Here is a 20,041-nt window from a genome sequence, read left to right on the forward strand (position 1 = left end):
CGTCTGATTTCTGTCCATTTATTCTTTTATGTAAAGACTGTCCAGTTTGAAGTGAGCTCTAGCTCACAAAAGCTTATGCTCAAATAAATTTGTTAGTCTCTAAGGTGCCACAAGTACTCCTCCTCTACTTCCATAAAGGAGCTTAATGTCTTCTTACAACTATCTTAAATGAGGAGCAATGGTTATACCCAGCCCATAATAATATCAACTCCAAGACACTGTTGGAAAAATGTTAGATGTTGCTGAGGGTGTTGGGTTAATTCCACTGACCAGGCTTAACTTTATTTTCAGTCAAATGGGTTCCAATATCAGAAGCCATGTGAGCAATCCCAGAACCCATTATAGCCACAGCTTTGCTCTCCAAAGCTGTTTGAGAATTGCACCATTGTAATTTACACCATATGATCACTATGGTGCAGTGTGTCTACACTAGGCATCTCGTTCTCGTTATCCACAATATATGTTGTCCACCAAGAACACTCACTGCAAGTACTGCAGAGTCTATGGATTATTGCATCTATCCCACAGTCCCTGACACAGCTCCCTGGAATAAGTGAATAAGGTCCATAGAATTTAAAAACAAAAACAAAAAACAGGGGGAGGGGGGAGAGAAAAACATGTTACATGTTTTGTAAATCTGTATTTTGTATTATCTTGTTGGTTGTCCACCGTTATTCTTAGGGCAGGGGTCTCAGGAGAGGTGCCTGGGAATACCTGAAACCATCCAAATACTGCCTCATTTACTTTTGGCCAGTTCTGAAAGGAAGAGACATGTGGGGGGGATTGTGGGTCCAGATAGAGCCATAACTGCTGTTGTGCCATACGGAGCCATCTTGACAGGTGCCAAAGGCACTGCCATGAGCTGTCAAAGTTATTAGTAAAGGGTATACTGGAGCATTCTGTGACTGTACTGAGAGACTAGTTGCATTGGTGCAATGGCTGCACCAGTGAAAACTGACAACGTAGATGGGAAATAGCCTTGCTCAGAGTTAGTACAATAATACTAACAATCCAAATGGTGGTGTGATTGCCATTCCCACTTGTGTGTAGGATCTAGCAAACATCAAGACATCTTACTGGAGACAAGAATGATGAAGGTGAAACCGTTTCTCAAAAAAAGAGATAAACACTGCAATAATCATGACAATCAACCTACAAAGAATTCCATTTACTGCAGAGGTATGTTGCACTCAAATGGAAATATTAGCATCGATTTTAAATGGATACTATAAATTAAAAAAAACATACTTCCATCTAAAATATTTTAACTTACTATTTTTACAAGTAATACCTAAGTTTGCAATAGCTAAAAGGTTTAAAAAAATATATTTCAGTTTGCTTACTTTGTACATTTGACAGCACTTTGTCTATAGTTATTTTCCCTACTTCCCTTATACACTCAGATAGTTATTTTCCACTATCAATTGTGTGTGTCTTCCACATAACAGATGAGAACAGAAAATCAAATTTTAAAAATGTTATTTTAAATCCATAAAAATTGGTCAAGAGACTCAAGGGTGGGGGTAACACCTGAAACAACTTTTATCTCATTTTTATCTAGATTTCAAATTGGTGGTATTACTTTGAAGACCAGGAGATAATATTTGAAGACAACATGTCAAGAAAATATTTCATCAAACTGTTCAAGCCTCAAGGACACTTTTTAAAAGGGGAGCGTGCTCTATTTGATAAACTGTAGTTATTGCTGCTGAAGTCTTTTGATCTTGCTGATTGACTTTTGCTGTAATAATAGCTTACTATCTAAATCTGATATGAAGGGCATTGCATTATTTGCTCATATCTCAGTTTGAATTCTGTACGGTGCTGCCAAAATGACATATGTCACATCCGTGGATCTGCATACTTTATATTGCTTTACACTGTGACTTTTGCCTGTAGTAAAGCTGATGAATGAGAGAAGCTGGGTGCAAATATTTACACATCTCTTGAATTACAATAGTCTATTTTGGACTGAACTTTAAGTTTTGATTCTTTGTGGAGAAGAGTATGTATCAGCAGGAAATCTCACATCAAGGTTTCATTACTGGGAAGAAATGGGGAAGCAAAATGGGGAAATGTTTCCTGAGCAACATTGTTCATAATGGTATATCATACTGAACCAGCATGCCTCCAAATGTGAGCGTTACTCAGCTCAACCCTCATCTGCAGCAACTGAAGAAGAACAATGGCAAAACACTGACAAAGATGGGATTATTTCTGCTTACATCAACACTGGAAAGGGACCGTCCATTACAGTTGAGCCTCAACCTCCATCTTTTCAGGTCCAGTGTGATGAGAATTTGATAGAAATAATGTAGCTTGCTTTAAAACCTAAACATCTGCTGCAGCTCTCTACTGGTAATCCACTCAATAAAATCCATTTAATATGGTTCACTCACCTCCAAAGGCCTCTGTGATTGCCATGCTTTCAATCCCACCACCCAATAGTTTACTGGAGGGAGAGAAAAAGTTAAGCATATTGAAATGCCCACAGTCATGAGAGTAATGTCAAAAGGGGAATCTTTGCCACTTTAAGAAAATCTGTTCTCATCCAAAAGGCCCTGCAAGTAACTCATGATGTGATATGGTGCAGGGGCACCACATGATCCCTGATATACAGAGTGCTAATTCTGTCTCAGCTTCCCCTTCTACAGGTGCTTGAGTGGCCATTTGGTAGATAGAAGAGAAAACATATTTTTTGAGAAGATAAGGCTCCACCAACAAGCGGTCATGGGATTGCTAAAAATCCTAATCTATTAATTTACCCACATTTTCAATTTATTTTCAGCTTATGTTTAGTCATTTTGCACTTGTTTTTCCACCAAGAAAAAAAATCCAGAAAGTACCTTTAAGGCACAAGTCACTGTTAAGAACAGTGTGGAGCTGCACCAGCCCAGAAAGAACTCCTTTAGACCAGGGGTTCTCACAACAAATTTTTTGGTGGCGTCAGTGTACGGCCACCAACTCTTGCTGATGGCCACTCTGACAAACCCATCTCTCTGTCCCTGCCTCCTGCGGCCCTGCAGCAAGAACCCACCCCAGGGAAGGTGGGTTGGGAACTCACCAGCCACCTGTGAAGTCCCAGGCTCCCCGTACCCTGGCTGGTCAGGAGTGGGGGAGCTGCTCAGGGGAGAATCCCAGTGACCGAATACCACAGCCACCTCCACTGACAAGAGCCACCTCTGACACCATACACACCAGCCCCATGTATCTCCAGAAGCGCTGCCTGGAACCTCCAAGAAGGCTCTGTGGTGCAGGGCGCCAATCCCTGCTGGTGGTACCAATGCAAACACTAAGGCAGTGCCTCTCGCTGCCCTTGGTAACAGCTATTCAGGAGCAACAGCTAGGCACTGCAGGAGGGGCTGCTGCTTTTCCCTCCATCCCAATCTCCGCCCATGCTTTGGAGGTTGTCATGGCTGCAAAAAAATCCACTGGTAGCCACATTTGAGAAACGCTCTTTTAGAAACAATGCTTCTTAAAGCTCCCAAGCAGGTTGGGGAATGCACTTGTTACACTCAGTGCTGGGTTTACAATGGCGCCAGTGGCTCCATGGAGATGGGCCCATGCTCAGAAGGGGCCCCGGACTATTCTGCTTGCACTGTGGCCCGAGATCCTGCTGGCTCCCCCTGCCCACCACTTGTTCTTCTCTGCCTGCGTGCCCATTGACCAAGGGCTCCTCTCCACCGGCTGGCTTCACCCCCTGCTCCTCTCTGTCCCCGGCCGGACCCCAGTGTATCCTGGCTCCTGGCAGTCTCTGCTTCCTACCATTTGTGGGGCCTCACCCATCTCCCTGGAGCCGAGCCACTTGGGACTGGTGCAGAAGCTTGGCCAGTCTCAGCCAGGTCAGGGGGACGGGACAGTATGGGGGACTTGGCTGGGCCCCTCCAGGCAAGGCATCTTGAGGGAGCGTGGCCGGGGTAGGCCCTGGCCTGGCTGATCAAGCCACTCCTGAAGGGACGGAGCGACTCCTGGCCCCAGAACCAGCCTTAGCTGCTCAGCCAGCTCAGGCCCGGCAGACACAGTCGCCTCCCAGCAGGGCCGGTGAGTGCAGCCAGGAGACAGGGCTTGGGGGAGTGGGTCTCTGGGAGGTCAGAAGGGGCGGGTACTGGGCTGTGAGGGGGCAGGGAAGATGTGTGTGTGTTGGGGCACTAGGGAGTGTGGGTTCTGTGGGGGATTCTGGGCAGTTGTGGTGGGGCTGTGGGCAGGGGGGCACTGGGCATGGTGCATTTGTGTGGGGGGGATCTGGAGGAGGCGATGAGCATAGTGGGTCCGGGGGGCTCTGGGCATAGGGAGTCGGAGGGTGTTGGGCAGGGGGCACTGTGTGGTGTGGCATGGGCCCGCCCCAGAGGGGAAGGTGTCCGCTGGCAGCACAGGGCCGGGCAGGCCACTATGCGTCTGGCAACTGCCGGTTTGTAAATAGTGCCCACGTGCTGGGCTGGGTGGAGTGGGGCTGCCCCTGCCATGCCATGCTCCATTGACCCTGGCTGGCCCCTCTGTCTGGGGACTGACCTCCCCACGCCATGCTCCATTTCCTCCATGGGGGCCCACAAATATGTTTAGTGCTAGGCCCACAAAAGATTAATCTGGCCCTGGTTACACTACCCCTTAGAAGGGTGTAAGGAGTGCTGCCTTGCACAGTCAGCTATTCTACTGTCTGGTATGAGACAGTGTGTAAAGACACCCACCTCCTCTTTGTCCCCTGTAGGATGGTTAACAAACTGGGGGTGCTTGAAGAAGTAGTCATTGCAGTCAAGACAGTATCCGGATTGTAACTGTGCCTGGCACCTCTGCAGAACACACAAAAGAGGGAAGCCTCCTTGTGCATGCGCATGCAAGAACCAAACAGTCTGCTCCTACATTTTGAGGAAGAGTCCTTTCTGATTCAGATGGGGATTTTGCTGCTGAACCATTCCACCATATTGCACATATATTGTGTCACTTCTGGGAAAGCGGATGAATGTGGGGAATTTTTTTCTGGTTTTCCTGCATAAACCTCAAGCAAAATAAACAGGGTCAGCTAGTACTTTTACTTTTTGAAATTAGATTTGAGGTGCATGCTATTGACATGAAACTATCATGTGTGTGAGCTTGATTAGCATACAAAAAGGTTGAGTCTACTCAAGCAAATTTAGGTCCTACAATTCACCACCATTACAGTTACACAGGTGGTAGCAAGAGTGGAGACTGCAGAGTAAGCAGGAATCAGGCTTGTTATCAGTGTCACCCAACCCTACTCTGAGCAGGGTTAAATGACTCACTTCCACTTGCTTTTTTGCAAGTGCACCCACTGTGTCCTAATTGAACATGTGTCTCTAATAGTTGTTTTGTAGCCAGTTGGAGAAAAAGAATATGATTACTTTTTGGGCAAAGCTCAGGCAGGGGTTAAGTAGAGATAAACTTACTCAAATTCCTGGCTCCCAGTGGTGATATGGAACACCATCTTCCGTTTCTCGCTGTACTCAAAGGCAGTCAAGAATCCTGGTTCCTAGGGGAACACCAAAAGAAATTATTCAGTTTGGTCTGATACTTAGGAAGAATGTGATATCCTCAGCCAAAATCCATTTCTCCTCATTGACCTCTCATCTGGCTGAACCTGTCAAGGGCCATCATACTTGTCAGTCTGGCTGCTATTGACTATAAAGCAGTATCTCTGACTTCAGACTAATAAGCACAATCACTTGTAAGCATGATTGTTCTAATGCTTGCAGTGGAAAATGCTGCAAAGTATCTTAGCAGGGGAGGGAGGGTGGGCTTCTAAGTTGAAAATGCTAGGTATGTGATTTGCTTACAATTAGTTTGTTGGCTGCTTCTTTGATCTTGTCCACTTTGGCCTCTGAAAGCCCTTTCACATTGCACAATGCCCGCCTTGTTGTCATCTGGATCCCTTTGACGGTACAGATTCCCACAGACTTCAGCTTTTTAATATCAGCCACATTCTGTGAAGAAAGTTCACATTCTATGATCACTAGCTCATGAAATGCTATGACTGGAAAGTAAAGAAAGCTTTTGTAGCCCTTTATATTGTACGTTCACATGTATGTTTATTTTCACTAAGAAAAAATAGATATAACTGCTTTGTTGCTTCTGAATGTTCTAAATATGTCCAGGGAAGAATACACTTGCTTATTGTCAAATGTTACAGATACTCCTGGGTGGGAATGCATTCGCGGTGTTTCTGAATAATGGCTGTGCCATGACTTCAATGGAAATGTAATGGAACAGAGGCAATGTAGTGGGTTACTTAGATAAAATAGTAGCAGAAGGTTTAAAGGACACTGCTTCAAACTGTCACCCCCAGACAAGTGCCTTCTTTGGGTAAAAACTTGAATGTGTCTCTCATTTATGCACAGGAGCTGTGTGCAAATGACTCGAGGGAGAATAATGAATAACTTAATAGCTTCCATTGAGAAGCTTCTGTCTTCTCCTTGGGTTTATCTTGTGCATATCATGATGACAAGGATGGATGAAAAAAAGCCAGTCATGAAGAAGAAAAGTCTTATACATAAAGGGGTATAATAAGCACTCACTTAATATAAATCATTGAGTTATTTTTTCCAGTTTGAGAGAAGCCTACTGGTGGAGTTTACTGAAGAATTTTTAACTAGTAAGAAAACTGCTCCCCATTTCCCCAGCATTCTGAGAACAGCATAACAAAGCCACTCACAGTATAATGTAGGGGCTAGAGAAGACATTGGAGTAATTATAGATAGTTACTGGCTAGTGCAGAAACTAATCTATGGCCAGATTTTCAAAAAATGCTCACCATCCAACTGCTCTCACTTAGGTGCTAAAATAAGTGGCCATATTTTCAAGAGCTGCAGGGTGGTAAGCACTTTTGAAAATGTGGTCCTTAATATGTAAACTATCAAAGACAAAATTTGCCCAGTGTAGATGCAGCTAGGTTGACAGAAGAATTATTCAGTTGATGTCGCTACCGCCGCTCACGGATAAGTGGTTTTTGGTAACTTTCCTAAAATAACATCCCATGCAGAACTGTCTAGATAATATCTATTACTTATACTTACAATTCCATGTTTCTGCAACAGGTCAATATCCTGAAACAAGGATTCCTAAATGAGGCAGGAGGAAAGATAGAATCTTGGTCATTTTTTTTCACCACCTTTGTTACCTTTACTGACAATTTAACGTGTCAGTTTTAAATCCTTAGACCTGGATTGCTTTTCATAATAGTACATGTCCTACTACCTACCAATATAGGCACAACAAAGAAAGAAGCAAAAGGGTTTCAGCATTTCCTCTTGTCTGCATACTGTGTAACCATCCGGAGAAACACAGCCACCAATCATGCTGAGAAACTCTACTAATGAAGCCATATAATGATACTCTTCCCTCTGACTCTCTACTATAGTGTTTCTCAACCTTCTCAGGTTGGAGACCCCTTATTCAAAGTCAATTTTTTGTGATCTCTTTTACTCTAAGCGTAAAACATGTATTGATGATAACAATAAGCCTACATAATTTATTTGGGTGTATGTGTTTTGAGACGTTGACAAAGAACAATTGATCTTGAAGGATAAGGGTGTGCAGGGAGCAGGGAAGCAAGATTTTCTTTGCTTTAGATTGTAATCAAATGTACCACCCTGCAACATATTTTTTCACAATCCATAAATACCTCGTCATCCTGGTACCCTACTTCTTCTTGCACTACTTGATCCTCCATGGCTTTCATTGTGAAAGAGCAGGCAATAAGGAGTCAGTCAGTACTAAAAAAGGCAAACAAACACACCATCAGGGTGAAAATACATAAAGTAATTATAAAGTACTCTTAATAGGGGTTCAATGGCATAGTGGGATATCGATGCGCCATCACTTAAGAATCCAAATTCAGATTCTAAGCTTGGTCCTTCACTGCACGTGCCAGCAGGGGATGGATGTGTGGCAAAGGTGCTTAGCTCCCCAATAAAGGAGGGAGAATCTTGTTTTGCTCTCCGAAGACCCACTCTGCCCAAATTGGCTTAGGCAAGGTTTCCCTTTCTGGAGGGAGGACTGAAGTGACAAAGAGCCTTCCTGACTAGAGGAAATGGAAATAAAGGAAGAAAAAATTGGTGTAATTTCACAGGAGTTCTTTGGAAGTAAAAATAAAATGGAATGACTTATCTTACTTTCTAATGAAAAATATTCAAATAAGTTGTTTCTGAAACCTCCATATGGCACCACAATGTATTTCTTTCCTTGAGACAAATGAATGGAATCCCTGCCAGTTATGAAAATTTAGTCATCTGTATCAATTTTCTTTTAATATATTAATAACAAGAGGTGAAGTATTTCCTGAAGTAACATTAACAAGCTCCTTGCCCTCAGATACTGACAGAAGAAAAATTAATATAAAAGGTAAAGGGCATGTTACAGTCCTCTCTCTGTACTTTTTAAAAATAAATCCTCCCTTCCCTGTCCTGAAATGCATATAATCCTGCATTCCTTGCATTCAAAAGGGCAAGGGGACTGCTCCCCTTTGGGCAAATGGCAACTCAAAATTGGCAGAGGAGGCAGAGCCAAGGCTGTACCTTCCTACTGGCCAGCAACGGATGTAGGAAAAACTATGCCACACCCTGTTAAGAGGTGTAGCAGTGTAGACACTCCCCTGTTCTCTGGGGAGCCTTCCACTGCTCCTACTGTGGTAATGTGTCTCTGCCCCACAGCCAAGTTGGAGTTGTATCTAAAAACTTATACAGACCAACTCCAAAAATCAGGCACAAATGCACCCAGAGGATGAATTTATCTTGAAGTATATTTTTTATCTTTACATGTGTGTGACATCATTATTGTTAGTCTGGTGCACTGAGATAAGGAGGGTTCCAAGCACACGGGACAACATGGAACAGGGTGTGGAGACAGGAGATAAAGGGTTGAGACAGAACATGGGGCTGTGCATGGGGTTGGGGGAGCCTTGAGAAGGAAAAAGCGTGAACCCTTTGCTATTACTCCAACCTTAACCAGAGTTACTGCCCCGCTATGTTTATTTCTACACCTCCCAAGATACGTGTTAAAGAAATAAAGGGGCAAATCCTACTTGTCTTCTCAGGGTATGTCTACACATTACAGCAGCTGTGCCACTACAGTGCTGAAATGTAGCTGCTTCCTACACCGATGGAATGGGTTTCTCCATTGCTGTACTTAATCCACCTCTCCCAGAGGCCGAAGCTGGGTTGAAAGAACGGCGGGGGCTAGGTCGACCTAACTACAGCATGACTCTGGGCTTGGTTACATTTGCAGATGTGGAGCACTAGAAGTTAAACCAGCCTTCGGAGACCCCAGCAGCGGCGAAAACATTGCCATGTGTTTACACTGTCAGCTGCAAGTGCACTGGTGTGGCCACATTAGCAGCTCTTGCAACGCCACAAAGAGCAATGCATTGGGGTAGCACTTTTACCTGCAGCTGATTTCAAAACAATGAGAAGAGTGGCCGCTTGACTTCAGGGGCTTATGGGACAGTTTCTGGAAGCTGATCAGAGCACAGTAATGCAACACCTCGTCCACATGGATGTGGGTGGGGGGGAGGGTGTAGCAAGCTTTATGCTGCTGGAGGAGGTGGATTACCGGGAGCGCTCCAGCTGCAGAGTCCAGGCGCTCTAAGTGCCTTGCCAGGTTGGACACCTCAGGAGTTGGGGTGCCCTGGGCTGCTTTACTGCGCTCTAACTTGCAAGCGTAGCCAAGCCCTCTGGCGACACAGCGCCGAGCCCCCTAGCTAGGCCGCTCTAATGTTCGGTTAGCTCAGGCCTCAGCCGGGCAGAGGCCACAGCAGCGCTACTGCTCTGTGCGGGACAGAGAGGCTCTGGCCAGGCGCAGCGGGAGACGGCTGGAAGCGACGCCCACTGACCTGGCCGCTCTCAGCCCCGCAGCAGCCGGCGGGACCCATCCCCCGCTCACCCCAAGCGCAGCCCCCGCCGCCTGAGAGCGCCTGCCCCGCCCCGCCCGTTATTCGCCGTTCGTGGCAGAGGGGCCAGGGACCAGCTCGAGTCGCCTCCCCTTTCCCGCCTCAAAACTCCCGCTAACAAGGGCTGGCACTGAACCGAAAAGGAGGCGGCGGTTGCCTGCGCGCGCACCCGGACTCGAAGCCATCTTGCACAGGCGCACTGGTAGGTATCCGACGCCCTCAGCCGTCTGCGGCGGTAGAACGTGACCATACCGCCTCGATGGGAGAGGTTAGGACTCTACCACTGGGGAGCCGGGAACCGGTAGAACGTTATTCTGTATAAGGGCATACGTTAAAGTACATCTTCTCCCCAGGGCTCTACTCGTTAATGGAACGATCCATATTTAGCGCCCCTGGGAGAGTTTCGAGATATGAGCCGGTATCAGATGTCGGACCCCCTTCCCCAGCCCGGAATGGTAGTGTCGGGCTCGCGAACGGTCACGCGGGGTGGGACTGGGGGGAAGACTCTGAAGCTAGGCAGTACCATGGAAGGGAGGGCGAGTCAGCGACGTTCTCTCTGTACCTCAGCGCGGCGCCCGCCCGTGCGAAGCCGGGGGGTGTGTGTGACGCTGCGCCCCCTAGTGGCGTCAGGAGGCGCTCGGGGCCCGGGCGGGGCTGCAAATCCCTTCTGGGCTGAGGCTCTGCGCTGCAGCCGCTGGCAGCCCGGGCGCGCTGTAGGGGCCTCCCGGCTCCGAGCTGCTCCAGGGGCTGACGGGGAACGTGGGCAGCCCGAGGACTCCGTTCAGTCCCGGCAGGGGAGGAGGCGCTGCCCCAGTGCCCCCTGCACCGTGGGGCCTGCGTGTACTGCTGCTGCCCGGTGCCGTGCCTGGGCCGGGTCATTTCTCCCCTGCTGGCCCGCCCGCCGCAGGGGCACCCGAGTGTAACAGCCCCGGTCTGGCCTACAGCGGCGGCGGGGGTGACACAACCAGCCCTGCCATGCCCTAGTCACTTCCCAAGAACATGTGCTTTTGAGGAGTGTGGTGGCGTGGCCCTGTTGGTCCCAGGGTGTGTGAGAGACAAGGTGGGTGAGGTAATAGCTTGTGTTGGATCAACCTCTGAGGGTGAAAGAGGAGACCAGCTTTCCCGCTCGCTCCTCTTGAAACCTTCAGTTCTGGTGTTGATCCAAAGCCCGTCTTCTCTTTCAGCAACAGAAGTTGGTCCAGGAAAAGCTATTACCTCACTCACTCACGCAATCACAGACATGAAGGTCGCTATCTTAAAACAAAAAAACTTCAAATCCAGACTCCAGCGAGAAACTGCTGAATTGGAATTCATTTGCAAATTGGATACTATTAATTTAGGCTTAAATAGAGACTTGGAGTGGCTAAGTCATTATGCAGGGTAGCCTGTTTCCTCTTGTTTTTTCCTACCCCTCCCCCCCAGATGTTCTGGTTTAACTTGGATTTAAACTTGAAGAGTGGTCAGTTTGGATGAGCTATTACCAGCAGGAGAGTGAGTTTGTGTGTGTATGGGGGTGGGGGGGATGTGAGAAAACCTGGATTTGTGCAGGAAATGGCCCAACTTGATTGTCATGCACATTGTGTAAAGAGTTGTCACTTTGGATGGGCTATCACCAGCAGGAGAGTGAATTTGTGGGGGGGGGTGGAGGGTGAGAAAACCTGGATTTGTGCTGGAAATGGCCCACCTGATGATCACTTTAGATAAGCTATTACCAGCAGGACAGTGGGCTGGGAGGAGGTATTGGTTCATATTCTCTCTGTATATATAAAGTCTGCTGCAGTTTCCACGATATGCATCTGATGAAGTGAGCTGTAGCTCACGAAAGCTTATGCTCAAATAAATTGGTTAGTCTCTAAGGTGCCACAAGTCCTCCTTTTCTTTTTGCGAATACAGACTAACACGGCTGTTACTCTGAAACCTCACTCACTGTGTCCCTCTTTTAAGGAAACTCATTGCTATCAGGACAGTGGGCCACTTCTCCACCCTTCCTCCTAACCAGCTGCTTTCCCAGATTCTCAAATGGGAATTATCTTGGTCGATGTTTTCATACAGGAACTTTTGACAAGCCTGCTCGCTGCTCTTTTGCTGGTGGAAGGACCAGATATCTTGCATTGGCGCATACATTTATATTAAAAATTGCATAAAGTCCTAATATTTATATGTAACAGACATAGTACATTTAAATTGCTTTTTGTCTTCAAAGCATTTTAATAATTCATCTTCACCTGTCTGAGGCTTGCAGTTTGCGGGGGCAACACCACCTACCCCCAAACCACAGCAAAGTTTAGACCTGGTTTTTAAAGGTGCCTTGCACATGCAGCTCTAAATAAGGGTCATGGTAGTTCCAAATTAGCTGGCAAAAAATTGACATGCAAAATTATAGACCTCTTCTGACTATGTTGATGTAAGTAACTTGTTTAAGGTCACAAAAGGCAGCATCTGAGAAAGTCACATGCATAATCCATCAGCTCATCCTGCCTCTTCATACTGTCAAAGCAGTTACAAACGTTGTACTCTTACTTGCCTGGATAAGTGAACAAAAATTACTTCTTCAAGTTCAGCTTCAATACTGCAGTTAATACTAGTTCACTATAATTCCATAAAATATATCCTTACTGCTACAGGTGTGATAAATGAAAGGGGGAGTGGGGGATAGCTCCCTTTTATGAACACCCAGCCAGCCAGTTAGCTACACAATCCCTGTTAGTAGCTGTTCTCTGCTTGCTTTACCTGTAAAGGGTTAAAAAAAGCCAATAGGTAAAAGGAAGGGAGCAGGCACCAGACCAAAGGAGCCAATGGGAGGGCTAGAACTTTTTAAAATTGGGGGGAAAAAAACTTCCACTTTGTCTGTCTGTTGTTCCCCAGAGAGAGGAGACAAAGCAGGGCCAGAGCTAGGACTATGTTGTAAAAAGCTTTGAGCCAAGTATGAAAAATCATCAATCATACCTAGAAACTACTTACTGAAAACCCCATATATGTAAGTAGATCAGGAAATGTCTAGGAAGATGCGATTAGGTTTATTTTTTTGTGGCTTGTGGACTCCTCTGTGCTAACCCCCAAATGCTTTTGTTTTGCTGTAACCATTTAGCTGGACCTCAAGAAAACCATTCTTGATGCTTGATTATTATATTTCCTCTTTTTAAATCTAACAATAGCGTAAGTTCCAGATGTTTTCTTTCTTTTTGTTTTTAATAAAGTTTACCCTTTTTAAGAACAGGTTTGGGTTTTTGTGTCCTAAGAGGTTTGTGCATATGTTGTTTAATTAGCTGGTGGCAATAGCTGATCTCCTTTGTTTTCTTTCTCAGCTCTTCCACGGAGGGCTTGAGGGTACCCCACAGGGAAGAATTCCCAAGTGTGCCTTCCTGGGTTCAAAGGGGTTTTTTTGCATTTGGGTGGTAGCAGCATCTACCCCTCCAAGGTCAGAGAGAAGCTGTAATCTTGGGAGTTTAAGAGTGGCCAGTATTAATTTTTAGAATCCTTATGGGCCCCCACCTTCTGCACTTGAAGAGCCAGAGTAGGGAATCATCCTTGACAACAGGAAAGGAATGTCTGTATATCAAAGCTGTTGGCTTTAGTTGTGGTGAGATTTTTGAAACCATCTGAGTGGAAAGAGCACATATCCCAATGACTTTCAAGGTACTTTTGAAAATACCACTCTCAGTCCCCAAGGGTGTAGGAGTGTATGTAGGCATTTCTAATATTTGCCATGTGAGAAAATGAAACATGGAAAGGCAAATTGTGATCATCTTCCTCAGTGGGAGTGTCTGGGTGCTCAGCACTTTTGAAAATCAAGCCATGTATTTAGGTACCTGAATGTGGGCTTAGGAGCCTAAGGCTTTTGCTACACAGAGCTCTTGTTGAATAAGCTATTTCCCATATGGACACTTCCAGAATAAAAATGATGTTATTCTGAAATAACTACTTTACTCACATAGCTCACTTTTATTCTGGAATAGTGTGTCTATGTGGGGGAATTATTCTGGAATAGCTAAATTATACCAGTAAAACTGGTATTTTCCTGTGTAGACAAGGCCTAGCTTTAGCCTCCTATTTTAAAAAAACTTGGTCTGTTTTTCCTGTTTATAGACAGGCTCTTCCAGAAAGCAGATGAATGGACCAAGGTGGAAAGGCTACCACTCAGCCCAAAGTGCTGCTAAGATGATAATGCTGATACATGGAACTTAAACTTCACATCTTCAAAGTGCTATACAATCCTTAACTAAGCTTCACACCACCCATGTGTGGCATATAAAATATTCCTATTTTATACCATGGAAAACTGAGATACAGGGCTGGATTCATTGCAGGTTTCACCAGCACAGCAAGCCTCCCGCAACTTTCCTCCTGTCTGGGAGGGTCTGGAGCTGGCCAGCACAGCTCCACTACTAGATATTGTTGGCAAGGGGATGCACTGAGGCTGAACTACACTGCCTTTCAGCTTGGGACCAAGTCAGTTCAGATAAAAACAACTCAAATCTTTGCCAAAGAACCAAACTATGAAAACTATTAAAAACATATTCAAGTGACTTTTTATCCTCATATATTACTTCCATTCTTGCAATCTTGTGAGATTTTTCCAGCCCAGTTTTCCAGATCAGTGAGGTCAAACTTTTAAACTCAGAGCACTTCTGTGAACTGAATCTTCACATTTTTTTCAGGTTTGTCTATTCCTAATTGGTGGAGAAAGCTTTGGGGTGGGCTGCCCAAAATATACTCTTAAGATGCATATGAAGATCTGAATGGACATTTATGTTGGAGAAGTCATGAATTCTGGTTTGCTCAGGGTGCTGTTTCGGGATGAAGACACTTCTATGACAGACCTGAACTCTTGTCAGAACTATAGAGTACATCCAGGTGAGGGGTCAGTAATTGGTTCAGCTTCTCTCCTTTCTCTGACAGCAATTGTTTCTCTTTTCTGTGGAGTGGGGAAGCGAGAGAGCGAGAAAAGCAATATAAACTGTTCAAAGGTATTTTCAAAGTAGTAAGAAAAATCTTTTCTAACCTTAAATCACCTAGAGCAATCAAACAAAGTTTAGGAGAGGATTTCTTCACCACTTTGGAACTGACATTAGATAACCCTTGTATCCCCAAATCCATAAATATTGAAAGCTCTGCATTCCACAACCCCTCCAAACTCACTCTCTTAATCACCCTGTTAACCTCACCAAAATTCATGATCACCCTTCCAAAACAAAACATTAGCTCTCAGATTCCACCTAAAGCAACGTCAGAAAAACACCACACTGCATCTCTGTACCCCCCTGGAATAACTAGCTGCACAAAGCCATCCCCATATTTCCTCATGCCCCAAAACTCCTCTGGAATCAATGTTAGCTAACAGGTTTCGCCTGTAGCAGACAAGGAAATCATCAGTTGGGTTCAGATCATCACAGAATATGCTAGAATGAAACTACACTCATTTTTGTACCTGAGGAATTCTTGCTTCTCCTTCCACTGATGCTGGTCAAAATCCTTCATTTCTCTGCAGTGTCTCTGGTGCACTGTTCTGAAGGCATCATCCAGATGGCGAATATGATTAAAACCTTGTCGGATCACATCTGCATAGGTTGGAGTGGACTCCGTAGTTTGAAATGTAAAAGAAAAAAATATGGTCTGCTTTGTTTTTTCTTTGCTAAATGACATATGAGAGGAACAATAGGGGATGCATAAGTTAGGACTGAGATGAATTGGTAGAGCTGTAGCAGGTAGGGGATGAGGGCTCAGGACTGGAATAGCACAGAACATTTAAGGTCAGGATTGGGGCGTACTGGCAGAGCTTTATTGTCAGGGAGGTTAGGATTAGAATAGCAGGGATCTTCATTGTTAGGATCAAAGGAGCAAGGGTGATAAAGGCTGAGCCTCCCTCCTGGCATTGCTCCCTTAAGTTTTATAAGCACTCAAACTCCCCAGTAGAAAAACTTGCATTTCAACCCCAATCTAATTTATTCCATGCCTTTTTCAATTAGACAGCATTTTATCTCCCATTTTTATTCAGGTGCTCCCTCCCATACTTGTTTTCTTAACCTTTCTGTTCTGTTACTGAGAGCCTGTCAGCCTGACTCTGTTCAATGCAAAGCAGTCCCCTTGAAGGTTACCACCAGTATGGTTATACATTGGCTCCACACTATCTGGCCTATCTATAAACGTGTTCTTATATCGCCTCTTCTTCAATCTGGTTTCTGTCAGTCTGAAGCCATAATCAACTTCAGGTTTGGTCCTGCAATTGAACAAAGTTCTGCAGCCACACAGACTAAGCCAGCAATCCACCGACTGGGGAAGAAGAGTAAGCGAACTCTGACCTTTCTCTGTTTTCCTCGCTGAAGCGTATAAGAGGGCATTATAAACGTGATAAAGGGGCTAGGACTAATTTATGAAGAGAGATTAAAATAACTAAATATGTGTAACTTGGCTAAGCAATGTCTAGGGGTATAAGAAAGGGATGTCACTCATTTACAATAATATGAAGGGTACAAACATAAAGAGGGAGACAATTGTGTTAGGTGGTCAGAAGATAGAACTAGTTGGATGAAAATGAGTGGTGATTAATTCAGGCTGGCTTTCAGGAAACACAAAGTATGAGGTTTGTTAGCTTGTGGAATAGTTTCTCAATGGAAGGGGGGAAGCCCTAAAGCTTGAGATATTTACTGTTGAACCCAGAAAAAATTCAATAATATGCTGTAAGGAATAATTCTGCACTCGTGGGGAATGGATAGAACGTAACCTAACAAGATTTTTCCATCTCTGATTTCTCTGAGTTGATCATAAGGATATGGTATAGGCTTGCAGATCTCCCTCCTGTGAATCAAGATGTCTTGTCCAGACTGTGGTTCAACATTATAGCTCTGGAGGAAGTGCTGAATTAGTGGGCTGTGTCCATTGATGTTAAAGAGATGCCAAGTGAAGTCAGGGCCCTGACAAGCTGGGTGTGACTGGAGAGGGGAAGAAACAAAGGAAAAAAGGCTATTAATTATATCAAAACGAAGTCCAAAGAATAAGGCATGTAATATCCCTAATGATTCATATTCTGAGTGAAAGATAAAATAATCCCCAAATATATAGCCATTGGAAATGCAGTGAAACCTGTCCATATAGGCACCTGACTACACTGAGGTGGGAGATCACCCTGAAGCCGCCACCTCCTCCAGTATAGGGACTCGGAGGTGAGGCTGCATCTGACCCTGACACAGTGCAAGGGCTGGGCCTGCCCCAGAAAAACCCTGGGGCCCTGCCCCTCTGTACCAGGTGCACCAGGAGTGGTTGGGCAGGTTTAGCCCAGCAGGATCCAAGTGTGGAGGGGCTTATTGTGGGAGGATCCAGGTGTGGGGTGAGAGGTTTCTGTGTGGGGCAATCTGGGTGTGGGCAGCTCAGTGGGAGATCTGGATGCACAGGGCTCATTGGGGGTTCCGGGTGCAGGGCAATGGACTCTGGAAGGGATCCATGTGAAGGTGGTTGGGGCTCGGGGGGGGGGTCTGGGAGTGGGGCTTGATGGGGTGGGGATCCAGGTGCAGCTGGTTGGGGATCAGTGGGTTGGGGGTCTGGATGTGGGGGGCTCATCAGAGGGGTCCAGGTGTAGAAGGGTAGGGCTTCTCAGAGTGAGGAGTCGATGGGCCTGCTTAATGGGGGAGCCCCAGCTGCTGCTGAGGGGAAAATGCATGCCAGGCTCCCACTTCCCCCCACAGTTCCCCATTCCCTTTTCTTCTCCATCCTCCTCCCCTCACTCCCACATTCACCTCCCCCTGCCCTATACCACCCCCTTCCTTCTCCACTGTCTCTTCCCCTCACCCCCCTCCCTCATTTTTCCCACCCCCTATGACATTATTGACATGAACTGTGACCGTATAGATCATTGTTGCAACCAAGCTTGTATAGTTGCACCAAATCTTGTACAAAAAGGTCAAGTAAGGTGTCTATGAAAAGGTTGTAATTTGCTGGTTATGATTATGCTGTCTGTATGTGTGTATCAATTTTGTATGTGAAGTTATGAATATGGGCTATGTACTTGTATTAAATATTATGGGCACTACTGGGAGGTGGTTCTAATTGAACATTTCACTATATAAGTACATTCTGATTCCCAGCCATCACAGTGCTACTGCAGCAATGGCAAACTGGCTGTGAAAGGTTGCTGTGTTAGGAATGGAAGAACTGTGAATCCAACCATCTGTTGTTAGACTGGGTGTGAGAAAGATTAAAAGCATCAAAGGGAAAGTGGTAAGGGAAGCTGGTTGTGGGAGAATCCACAACCACTGACTTCAATATTATCTTGACCTGAACAAGAAAATGAAAATAAACCCAGAGTGCTATAGTAGAGAAGTTGTGCTCTAAAATAATTCAAATGTGTTGGGAATTTATTTAAGCTCTGTAATAGTACATGCTCCCAGGGGAGGGAGTTGAAGGAGGGAATAAGGGCTTCCCATACAGTCTTCTGTGGCAGAAGACTGAGGACTTACTTACACAGGCTGTAGAGGGAGGGTATGTGGATGTGCACTGGGAAAGCAAGTATTTGTCTGTATTAGCTAGGGCAAATCCACCACGACAACCACAGAATCATAGAAATATAGGGCTGCACGTGACCTCAGTCATCAAGTCATCAAGAAGTCATCAAGCCCAGCCCTCTACACTGAGGCAGGACCAAGTAAACCTAGACCAGTGCTAAAGGTGTTTGTCCAGCCTGTTCTTAAAAATCTCCAGTGATGGAGATTCTGTAACCTCCCTTTGAAAACTGTTCCAGAGCTTAACTATCCTTCTAGTTAGAAAGCTTTTCCTAATATCAAAACTAAATCTCCCTTGCTGCAGATTAAGCCTATTACTTCATGTTCTTCCTTCAGTGGACATGGGGAACAAATGGTCACCGGCCTTTTTGTAACAGCCCTTGACATATTGGAAGACTGTTATCGGGTCCCTCCTCAGTCTCCTTTTCTCAAGACTAAACATGCCCAGTAATTTTTTTTAACCTTTCCCCCAGGTCAGGTTTTCTAAACCTGTTATGATTTTTGTTGCTCTCCTCTGGACTCTGTCCAACTGTCCACATCTTTCCTAAAGCATGGTGCCCAGAAATGGACACAGTACTCCTGTTGAGGCCTCACTAATGCTGAGTAGCGTGAGACCATTAACTCTCGTGTCTTATATACAACACTCCTGTTAATACACCTGGGAATATGAGCCTTTTTTGCAACTGCATCAGATTGCTGACTCATATTCAATTTGTGATCCACTATGATCCCCAAATCCTTTTCAGCAGTACTGCCGCCTAGCCGATTAATCCCCATTTTATGGATGGGATTTTGATTTTTCCTTCCTAAGTGTAGTACTTGTTTTTATTGAATTTCACCTTGTTGATTTCAGACCAGTTCTCCAATTTGTCAAGGACATTTTGAATTGTAATCCTGTCCTCCAAAATTCTTGCAACTTCACCCATCTTGGTGTCATCTGCAAATTTTATAAGCATATTCTTCACTTCATTATCCAAGTCATTCATGAAAATATTAAATAGTACCAGATCCAGGACTGACCCCTGTGTGACCCCACTAGATGCCTCCTCCCATTTTCCACTGAATGCATCCGATGAAGTGAGCTGTAGCTCACAAAAGCTTATGCTCAAATAAATTGGTTAGTCTCTAAGGTGCCACTAGTACTCCTTTTCTTTTTGCGAATACAGACTAACACGGCTGCTACTCTGAAATCCTCCCACTTTGACAGTGAACCACTGATAACTACTCTTTGAGTAAAATCTGTCAACCAGTTGCGCACCCACCTTGCAGTAATTTCATCAGGATCGTATTTCCCTAGTTTGCTTATGAGACTGTCAAGTGGAACTGTGTCAAAAGCTGTACTAAAATCAAGTACATGGGGCAGCTGGTGAGGATTCCTTTCTGGAGTTCCGAGGATATTTTGGTGTTAACAGCATGGGACAGGCACCAGTAGATGTGTGCCATACCAGAGGAGAGGAAACGCTTACTCAGTCTGTCACAATTTCTCCCATCCCGTCTCGACGCACAGCATTACCTCTCTATGGAGTGGGGCGATCTTTAGCCGCCTTGTTTCAAATGTGTGTTGGGGCTGCTTCCAAGCACTTTTCAGGTCATGCTTTTCAGGCTGCAAATCATGTGGCATGGTATGAGGGTTGATGCCTGTGGCAAGAAAGAA

At 45.3% G+C, this 20,041-nt stretch overlaps 2 protein-coding genes across 2 annotated transcripts in view; both read right to left on the bottom strand.

Annotated features, from left to right (window-relative positions):
- The window catches only part of DMC1 (DNA meiotic recombinase 1), an 85,033-nt gene that overhangs the window by 26,269 nt on the left and 38,723 nt on the right, over positions 1-20,041 (bottom strand). Inside the window, exons 2-7 of the mRNA XM_084627874.1 lie at positions 7,634-7,724; positions 7,026-7,070; positions 5,790-5,936; positions 5,403-5,485; positions 4,686-4,787; positions 2,400-2,452 (exon numbers count right to left, since the gene is read on the bottom strand). Of these exons, the coding sequence (XP_084484000.1) occupies positions 2,400-2,452; positions 4,686-4,787; positions 5,403-5,485; positions 5,790-5,936; positions 7,026-7,070; positions 7,634-7,690 (487 nt within the window). The 5' untranslated portion in view covers positions 7,691-7,724. The remainder of the gene's footprint in view (positions 1-2,399; positions 2,453-4,685; positions 4,788-5,402; positions 5,486-5,789; positions 5,937-7,025; positions 7,071-7,633; positions 7,725-20,041) is intronic.
- Positions 12,055-20,041, bottom strand: part of FAM227A (family with sequence similarity 227 member A) — a 46,920-nt gene continuing 38,933 nt past the window's right edge. The window contains exons 14-17 of the mRNA XM_084627862.1: positions 19,901-20,025; positions 16,667-16,824; positions 15,324-15,479; positions 12,055-14,810 (exon numbers count right to left, since the gene is read on the bottom strand). Coding sequence (XP_084483988.1) covers positions 14,705-14,810; positions 15,324-15,479; positions 16,667-16,824; positions 19,901-20,025 — 545 coding nt within the window. The 3' untranslated portion in view covers positions 12,055-14,704. The remainder of the gene's footprint in view (positions 14,811-15,323; positions 15,480-16,666; positions 16,825-19,900; positions 20,026-20,041) is intronic.

This window comes from Lepidochelys olivacea (assembly GCF_965140295.1).
Source record: "Lepidochelys olivacea isolate rLepOli2 genome assembly, chromosome: 1".
Taxonomy (NCBI): Eukaryota; Metazoa; Chordata; order Testudines; family Cheloniidae; genus Lepidochelys; species Lepidochelys olivacea.